The sequence below is a fragment of the Drosophila navojoa genome, chromosome 3 (genome assembly GCF_054131105.1).
Source record: "Drosophila navojoa isolate 15081-1374.11 chromosome 3, UAZ_NAV_1.0, whole genome shotgun sequence".
In the NCBI taxonomy this organism is placed as follows: domain Eukaryota; kingdom Metazoa; phylum Arthropoda; class Insecta; order Diptera; family Drosophilidae; genus Drosophila; species Drosophila navojoa.
In genome coordinates, this window is record NC_142891.1 from 20408970 (window position 1) to 20418517 (window position 9548).

The 9548-nt window shown below is 43.3% G+C and overlaps 2 protein-coding genes across 2 annotated transcripts; one reads left to right on the forward strand and one right to left on the reverse strand.

The window, feature by feature from the left end:
• Positions 1–1249: 1249 nt before the first annotated feature.
• On the forward strand, positions 1250–2077 carry ninaA (neither inactivation nor afterpotential A). Its single transcript, XM_030382780.2, has 2 exons — positions 1250–1756; positions 1829–2077. The coding sequence occupies exons 1-2, from the start codon at positions 1250–1252 to the stop codon at positions 2030–2032; spliced, it is 711 nt and encodes a 236-aa protein (XP_030238640.1). The 3' UTR covers positions 2033–2077.
• On the reverse strand, positions 1300–9083 carry LOC115562038 (uncharacterized). Its single transcript, XM_030382755.2, has 14 exons — positions 8788–9083; positions 8599–8723; positions 8330–8540; positions 8109–8241; positions 7889–8025; positions 7189–7818; positions 6933–7134; positions 6498–6871; positions 5849–6399; positions 5473–5772; positions 3753–5414; positions 2766–3691; positions 2327–2705; positions 1300–2193 (listed from the first exon to the last, which is right to left on the reverse strand). Exons 1-14 carry the CDS (start codon positions 8960–8962, stop codon positions 2140–2142), a joined length of 5859 nt encoding a protein of 1952 aa, XP_030238615.1. The 5' UTR covers positions 8963–9083; the 3' UTR covers positions 1300–2139.
• Positions 9084–9548: the final 465 nt, after the last annotated feature.

The window sequence follows — 9548 nt, forward strand, 5'->3', positions numbered from 1 at the left end:
ATTGGATAAAAGAACAACTTGAGTATTGTTTAATTAAGTCCGTGTGCTTTCACGTTAGACGAAGGAGATTCTCCATTCAACTCCGTATAGCCAAACATGTATTTTTACTGATTTTCCAGATTGTTGTATTTGCTTAACTTGGACTTTGGGGCATCGTATTACATATGGAAAAGTTTTTAATGGGACTAATAGTTCATATGAATATATAATGAATAATTGCAGATTTGAAGTCTTTTTAAAGGAAATATTTGACCAAATTGGGTTAACCCTAAAAATAAAAATAACAAAACAATTAACGATAAATATAAACATATTTCGACTCCAATTTGTAAACATTTTAAAACGAAAGGGTATTGTTTAAAATAAAAAAAATTTTATCTAAATTGATCGACATTATTTTAATTTTTAACTGGCACATTTAAAATTTTAAAATATTTCGCTATTTTTAAGCTAAACTAACTAAACTAAAATTTATTATGTAAATACTATGTAAAATAAAATAAAATTTATATATTTGTCTGTATATTGGTACAATATATATAAATCTTTGATAATTTAAAATGATCAACTAGAGGGCATATATTTATTGCGATTATTTGGAAATTTAATTTAAATAAAAATTTTATAATGAGTTTTAAAAATAAAATTATTCAAATAATTAAAACAAAACAAAAAACTGTTTTTATATGAAAATTGGTGATTTAATTTGTTACATCCAAAAGTAGACAAACAAATTGATTTATTTATAATTCCAATTGATAGTGATATGAACAAAATATTTACAAAAAATTTAAATATTAATACATAATTTTAAAAAATTGGATAAAATATAAAAATTAAAATAATTATAAACTTAAGAACGTTTATATATTCCCATTTATCTATCTCTAATTATTTAAAGTTGGTAAATTATTTATATAAAATTTTATTTAGTGTTCACTATTCTTACTTATTTATATTTAAAGCACACCTGTATAGTGCTAACTTAAAGGTATGCATATACGAATGCGTCAGAATGTGTAAAGGAATGTCAATAAAAATCAATGACACATATATGTATATACTTTCACATGTATGCACGCCTTGTGTGTGTATTTGGGTTGACTAGTTGACTAGTTTGTTGCACTTAACCTAAAATTTGTAGGGCTTCTTCCGCGCTTGCTGCTTGGATCACAGGTTTTTCAATTTAGTTGCGTTTGGCTATTCCATCGGACCAAAGTAAAATAATTTGTTTATTTTTTGACACACCATGAGGTTACTTGGCTTTCTCGTGCATTTGTTGGCATTGTGCGCGGTGGGTCAGGCGCTGAGCTTCACTGTGACTTCTCGCATTTATATGGATGTGAAGCAGAAGAAGCAGTCGCTGGGTCGGATCACATTCGGTCTCTTTGGCCAGGTGGCGCCCAAGGCGGTGGCCAACTTCCGGCACATTTGCTTGCGCGGCATCAATGGCAGCAGCTATGTGGGCGCCACGTTTCACCGCGTCGTGGATCGGTTTCTGGTACAGGGCGGCGATATAATCAATGGTGATGGGACTGGTTCCATCAGCATTTATGGCGACTACTTTGAGGACGAGGAGAAGGGGCTGAGCATTGAGCACAATCGACCCGGCTACCTGGGCATGGCCAATCGGGGACCCAACACGAATGGCTGTCAGTTCTACGTGACCACGGTGGGTGCCAAGTGGTTGGACGGCAAGCACACGGTCTTTGGCAAAGTCTTAGAGGGCATGGAAACCATATATGCTATAGAGGATGTGAGTGACGCATTGGACATATGTATTCTTAAAGGGTATATTACGATTCTCTCTCTCTCTCTTTTGGAACAGGTGAAAACCGATACGGATGATTTTCCAATCGATCCGGTGGTCATTACCAACTGCGGGGAGCTGCCTACGGAACAGTTTGAATTATACCCGGATGACTTCAACGTACTGGGCTGGATCAAGGCAGCGGGTTTGCCCGTCACCAGCTCGTTTCTAGTCCTACTAATATTCCACTACTTTTTCCGCCAACTCAACATGTACTGCTAAGGGACTGTTCTGCCTTTTTATTTAGTCAATACTCAACTAATTGCACATTCTCAGTTTAACGATTATAATAAAGCGGTAATCGGCCTGAAGCGAGCATCCAGAGTCAATCACGCCTTGATTATGCCACGCAGCAGTATGGGCATAGTAGGTCCCATGTGGAGCTGAAGGAGCGAGAAGGGTAAGATATAGGGGAGGCGAATTAGTGAGGGCAAAGAGAAGAGATCGTATCAAAGGGGAATCAAAAGGGAACATTGGAAGGTAGTCTAAAAAATGTAGGAGGATAAAACAACTCACATCGATATAAATATAGTCCTCGATGCGTTGATCGAGCGGATAGTGCTTAGACTCCGGCTTAAAGTAGCCCACCATGCGCATCTCAACCCCGGAGAAATTCGAGTGGTGAGCCGTGTGGACGCGGGCCAGTGTGAAGTGATGCTTGTGATCGGGATAAACGGAAAGATTTAAGCTATTATAGTACTCCTCGATCAAGTGGCGATCCCTCTCGGTTACATCACGCTGATGGATAAAATCATTGAAATCGAACGAGTGGGCATGCTTCAATTTGGGATTTGTATCCGCATCCATTAAGCGTTCCCATATGTTGCGATAGGTCTTGTTAAAGTACTCCAGCTCCGTACACTTCTCGGCCCAAAATGTGAACTTCTTGTCGGTACTGTTGGTTGACCGAGACTATTGGATTAGGTTCATAGTAAATTGTCTTTTGGATACCTACTGATTCTCTATGTTAAAGTCCACAAAGAGACCCGGAATGCGAACAGCAGTGCGGGCCGATGCAATCAGCTTGCCGGGTCCAAAGAAATGCAAACGCAGCTCAAAGCGACGCAGGGTGTCACGCATCAGTGGGCCCAAATCCAGAATATAGGCGAGTTGTTCGCAGGGCAGTGGCTGGACAGTGAAGTGCCTGGCAGTGACGGGCAGCCTGTAGCCCTGCGGCTTGTGATGGTTGACATAGCTCTCATAAACCTTTTGATGCAAGACAAATGTCTCCATATTCACGCTTAGCCTATGTAGATAACGCTCCGTGACGAGCATTTGATTGAGCACCACGGCATTCGGTAGCTCCTGATTGTTATTGACCAGCACATACGTCTGCACCATCTTGAAGAGCTGAATGTCATGATAGCGCTGCCGTTCACTGGGCATGTCCTCGTCGCTCTCGGAGAGCTCAGTAAAATCGGTGGTTATTTTGTCCTCCTGTTCAGCCTCCTCCTCAAAAAAACCCATGGCATCTTTGTCGACTTCCGTAATGCTCTTGAATATCTCGTAGTTGTAAATCTTACGCATATATACGTATTCCTCTATAATATCGTCCACGATCTGTTCAACCATGGGCAAAGGCGTCGTCAGATTCAATATGGGCATTATGCCCTGACCGCGCAGCCGGAACGAGCTGCTGGCCGTGTTATTGATCAACACGTTGAATATGCGTAAGAAATTCTCATTGAAGCCTAAAATGCCAGATATTTTGACTTTATCGTAACCCAGTGGTTCCATGAACATTTCCTCATCTTGCATTATTTTGGCATAGCCATCGATAAGACGCCTCTCATTTATCTCTGGACTCGTGAGGTTCAATTGTAAGGGATATTTTGTGACATTCGAGATGCGTATTACAGTATTGAATTGCTCGTACCAGGGCTGCAGATGAAAATTGGAGTTAGGATAAGAGAAGAGAGTTCGCCCGAGTCTAAATACGAACCCTGACATTGAGGTAGACATTATCCTTTAGATATTTAATTTTCTGCGCCAGATTGACAAGGATCACTGACAAGTATTGACTGCGTCCGCCCACCACATCCAATTGGAATACGGCTTTCACTTCGTGGGAGCGACGAACATGCGGCAGATGGATCAAGCACGCCTTGCTCTCCACCTTCCGCAAGTGTCCAGTCTTTTCGTAGAAGTAAATGAAACGATCCGAGTAGCAGTACTCCGAGGAGGGTTCAGATAGCCGCTGGCTGGACTCCAGGTTCAGCTGATCCAAAATGTAATCAATTGTGTGATGTACATAGCTCGAATCACTGAACACCTCACTATCATCGTACACATCAGGCATCATGTCTAGGGGTATATGAACGCGACTATGACTGAGATCCAGTTCGTTAAGTATCTCCTCGAGTATATCGAAGATCAGTGAGTCATTCTCCTGTTCGCTGTGATACTGGCAGCGACACTTCTGATAGCGTATTGTCATGTTCTCCTCCTCCGCACAGCTGAAGTTGTACTCCAGAGTGCGTATGATATCGGAGAGCAGTTCGGCAACCACATCACCCGAATCATCACCACCAATGAATATGTTCGACTCCTCGATGCGTTTCCATTTGTAATCGGCGGTGGTGCAGCCGTCATTGATGATATCCACATTGTAGTTGTATGCACGGCCACGATCGAAGAGCACCAGCTCGGGCTGTATTATGTGGATTTCGGGCACCAACACGGTCAGCCGCAGACTGAGATGCTTTTGTGGCTTGCTAACGGCAAGCACATTGATGCGCCCCTCCACTAGCTTGCAAAACATTTGCCTCACCGTCGAGTTATTGAGAGTGATGTAAATCTCTTTTTGCTCGAACCCTTCGAAAGACACTTTGATTTGTTTCTCAAACGAATGCTCGTACAGCTCCTTGATGCGGAATGGACCCACCGCCTCGAGCAATACCTCGTCGAACGGTATACTGGCCTGACTGCACAGCACGGCGGTGCGGATCTGTGGGCGTTGCTTCAGCGGATAACTGGGCTGGAACTCAAAGCTAAGGCACTTTCGGTCCCACGTAAGATGGCCTTCGATAAACTGCGCCTGTACCGTAAGGCGTATCACGTGCTTGCGTTGTGGATACTTCAGATCCGTCACCACCAACATGAAGTCACAGAAGTAGAGCCCTTCCTCATAGCTGGTCATCATTATGTCGATGAAGTCGTCCGCCCGTGGGTGCAGCTCCACGACCTTGGGATATATGTCAAAGCGGGCAGTCAACGGCTGATTGACGCAGGCGCTTGTCTTCTTTGCGGGATTGTAGGTGGTTAGACGTGTCACATTCAAGCGATACGAACGAAATCCTTTATTGGTCAGCTTTACGCTATAATGGTACGGATATATCATGGCCAGAAAATGTTCCTGAGTATCCGTAAAGAGTACGCCCGCATCTAGGCCATCTCTTATGTCGGGATCAAAGTATATTGGGACTCCCTCTACTAAAAATGTAATCGGTATTTCAATGACATTATCGAACTGCAGATCAATGTACAATGTGTTATGATATAGATCTGGATCTGTAAACATTGACACCAAAGTCGTATACATGCTCTGGCCTTCGGGCGACAACTTTCCACCTCTCGTTGTGAGATACTGAAAGTCGACGTTTTCCTAGGGGAAAAAGGTGTACATTTAATAGGACAGATCCCCATCTGATAGAAGGTCTTACCAATTTCATGGAGAGCACTGTATTCGTCGGCGAAACATTATCGATATACAAATAATGCTTGTGCAGCTCGAAAACCTGCAGACGGACGTGCACAGACATCTGGGAAATGCGTATTTCCGTGGGCAGTATATTTGCGTACAAATGAAAAGGAAATGCGTGTGGGGCGCCGACAATTTTGAGAAGACCCGATAGTTTGTTAATGCCCAGAATACGGAACATGACAAAGCAATGGGCAATCGAAACGGAATTGGAGCCAATGTAATACTTCCAGTTGCCATCACTGAACCCCATTTCGTTTGGCTGTAAGCAATAATTGTATTTAATTAAAACTCCCTTTCCTTTCTGCTCTCTCTTTGAGATTTCTTTGAGAACTTACAATAACATCAAAGTGCACGAATCCGCCGACATTGGAGGGATTCTCGAATTCCATTTCGAAGTTATATTCCTCACCCGCGTACATAATGCGATCGGTGAGATCGACAAAACTCTCCCAAATGATGTCTGGGGTGCTGCAGGTGTACTCGAACCAGAGTTTGGAGCAAAGAAACTCCGATTTGATCAGCATCTTCATTTGATCTTCAGACGAATCTGAGCTCGCTAGGGGTATAGCCGGGCAGATTCGCACGGTCAGCGAACGATGAAAGTAGCCCACCCGATTTGGTACTATCAATATGGTTATGCTACGTCCCGTATTTGGTCTGAGATAGATAATCTCGTTATCGCAATAGACTTCAGCGGGATAGCTGGGTATGGCGTTCCAGTCGAGGAATATGAAATTGTTGTGTGTCTTCATGATGTTAAAGTAATTCGTATTCAAGAGGCTGGTCAAAGCCTCCTGAATGACGCGTTTGTCCGTCTCGGATTTGTCGAATATCTTCTGCTTCTTTAGGTTTTTTAGCAGCTGCGAGGCCATTTCAGGTACACTATCTATGGGGCAAGCAGATGTAACATAAGTTTGCGGAATTTTCGATAACCTGAGGGAGTCAAGTGAGTTGCTTCAAGTGGAGTTCGTAGATTGTACTCACCCATGATGTCCTCTTCAAATTGAAGGCTATATTCCGATTCGTTGATTGAAAGCGATTTCACGGATTGCTGCTCCAACTCGACGTCCGTTATCTGAATGTTATCAGTCAAATCGGTTTCCGCGAGTAGATCGTCATGCACTTGCTGCAATTGTCTAATGGGATCTCGTATCGTTATGGGCAATACTTCGGATTCTCGAATATTAAAGACCAACGGCTGTTCCAAGCCATCTTCCGTCGGCTTCACCTGCAAGGTAATGGGCACGGCCAATGGATTCATGAGCAGCATAAAGCGTTTCTGTGGCACACCAAATGGAATTGTGCCAAATTCGACAAGTTGCGGGAATGTGCGAAGCTGAATGTGTTGGCCCATGCCCCTTGAATGAAAAAGAAGTTTCAAAGTTGCTGGGCTTCAGTTCCGAGCATGAAGGAGCTTACTTTACGCTGACATTGTGATAGAGGCCGTTTACAACTTTAAAGCGCAGCGTCACGTTAAAGCGTGCGGGCACAATGGTAAAAAACGATAAGTGAAAGATCCCACGCTCGCACGGCTCCAACTCGAAACCCTGGTCAGGTGTGACACGAACGCCACAGATGTCCGGGTCTAAGCACTCCACGTACTTCACCTTGGCAACAACACCTGCTCGTAGTGATATTATTTTTGGGTAAATGCATCAATAGCTGTCTTACCGACCATCCACATTTAAAATTTTGATGAATGCGCAATGCTCCTCGCCCAGGTAGATTTTCCGAAAGTCAATCACTGTCGGAAAGATCTCGACATCAATGCCTTTGATCTCCCCAAAGAGGACGATAGAATGCGTCTCAATGCACTCCATGCTATCCGTGAAACAGAGATTGATTTTTGTGCGCTCCCGGAATGGTGGCACCTCGTGTTCGGCAAATTCCTCATAGTCGATTGGTTTAAATTTGATTAGTATCTGACTGGATGTAATCGGGTCAATTTGGTGCGGCACATCTATATGAAAGTGAATTCTAGACGTATCCTTGTATGAAAGAACTTCGGATTTGATATCCTCATCAAAATCAAATAACAATACGCTATGCATGCTAACTGCCGACTCGATTATCTTATCCGATATGGTCGATCGTGCCGAACCAACCGCGGACTTCTCTTCGTCCTCAGTTTCTTTGGCGTAGAACGAGGTAGCTATTCTCAGAGGATGAGTGCTTTCATTACATATAGAAAACGAACGCTGCACTTCATCGCCAAATTTCGTCTGACCAAAGGGCAAGTAGCCGCGATTTACATACGCGCTCATCGATTTCGGTGTATAACTGAACACTATATTCCTGGGAGGAGCTGAAAGGGCATAGCACGAGATGAGCGACCAGCTTTACTGGATTTTGCTGGGCTGTTCCCAGATACCTACATGTTCCAAATTTAACATTGAAGAATCCATTGTATTCCTGCAATTTCCTCGGATCAAATTTGATCAATAGCTTCAGATAGTCATGTGGAACTATGACGTGGTGATTCATATAGTGCAGAGAGAGTCCCTTGAAGCTACTGCAATTTGCATGAAATGAAACGAATATGGGTGGATTTAAAAATATTTTCTGCTGCCAGTCTTCAGCTCCATTTAAGCTTACTTTCTGTACTTGACATTTATGGGATCCTTAGTTGGATTGTACATGATCATTTCGTAATAGGATCTGTCCTTGGGCACTGTGGGGGGTAGCGTTATTTGCTCCGAGATGAACGGTGCGATCATGTTTTTCAAAACTGTGAGTGAATTCGAGATTGGGTTAGCTTGAATTGCAGTTATCCTGTAACTTGATGGCATATCTCTATGCCATGAGGTATACTTTACCGATAATGGGCACTTCAAATGTTATGTTGGGATGAAACGATTTGATGAATATGAAACGTGGTCGATTAATACGCACCGCAGTTTTGCTACGTATATTGATTTTCACCTGCAAAACTTTGTCCGTCTCGATGAAGGTATTTAGTTCCGGTTGATAGATGTCAATTGTCGTATCGCTGGGACTATCCGTAGTGATCAAGACTTTGCGTGGATACTAGAAAGAGGCACTCAGCATTTGTGTGGAATATGAGAAGTTATTGGTCTATATATACCAGTGCAGTGTTGCGAATTGTCAACGTCAGGCCGTAGGTGTTATTCTTGCGAAACGGTTTCCGCTGTATCATCAGGCGTGGCGTAATATGCAGACTGTCCACCAGATTCACGTACTCCATGAAATCTAGAATGCCCAAATAGGAGAATGCCCAATTGGAGAAATTAATTGAATCTAATGTGAATCTTACACTCCTTGGCAATGCAGCAGCCGTAGAACATGGAACGGGGAGTACGAAACGATGGCAGTGGCACGTGCTGTTCCGTTTCCAAAGAATATGTATCTTCCATGTTGCCCTCCTCGATGCCATCCGTGGTCGCCGATGCTGACTCTGGCTTGGAAGGACCACGCGGCGTGGAGTCCATTTTTATGAATATTTATAGGTTATTATTTCATTTAGATAGGAAATTCAATATTTGTGTATATTATTTGTCATTTGTATGTCTACTATATCGAGAGAGATTGAAGGGAGATTTTCATAGAGTCTGGTGTGGACTTGGTTTTCCTTATATGGCATATTATATGCTCGAATTCAGAGCACGTGATTGTGTCATCAATTTATCCAAAGACAAATCTACACACACTCAAGCAAGTCTCTTATTTTGTTTTGGCAAATGCAAAGACAATCGCATATTACGTATACGCCCCGCTGTTGTTTGGGAAAACAATTTCAATTTGGCAAAACTCAACGCAGCGTGTGACCGACAAAATGTCGAACGTATTGGGCAGGCCAAAGGCAGCGACAGAGACAGATACAGGGACAGAGACAGGGACAGACAGACAGTCGGACTGGAACGTGGCTCGGTCCAAAGCTGATGCCAAGGAAGCTGCAGCACAACAAACATGCAATCGCAGTTGATGTCGCTGCTGCTGCTGCTGCTGCTGCTGTTGCTGGCGCTGCCTCAGTCAACCGCAGCAGAGCTGCGCAGCTGCCATTGCCGAAACAAAGTC

Excerpts from the sequence above, each read along its gene's own strand:
- ninaA (XM_030382780.2), top strand. The coding sequence starts at position 1,250 with ATGAGGTTACTTGGCTTTCTCGTGCATTTGTTGGCATTGTGCGCGGTG. Across the intron at positions 1,757-1,828 it reads CCATATATGCTATAGAGGAT|GTGAAAACCGATACGGATGA; the intron begins GTGAGTGACGCA and ends CTTTTGGAACAG.
- LOC115562038 (XM_030382755.2), bottom strand. The coding sequence starts at position 8,962 with ATGGACTCCACGCCGCGTGGTCCTTCCAAGCCAGAGTCAGCATCGGCG. Across the intron at positions 8,242-8,329 it reads ATTTGAAGTGCCCATTATCG|TTTTGAAAAACATGATCGCA; the intron begins GTAAAGTATACC and ends ATTCACTCACAG. Across the intron at positions 2,194-2,326 it reads AGGACTATATTTATATCGAT|CTCCACATGGGACCTACTAT; the intron begins GTGAGTTGTTTT and ends TCGCTCCTTCAG.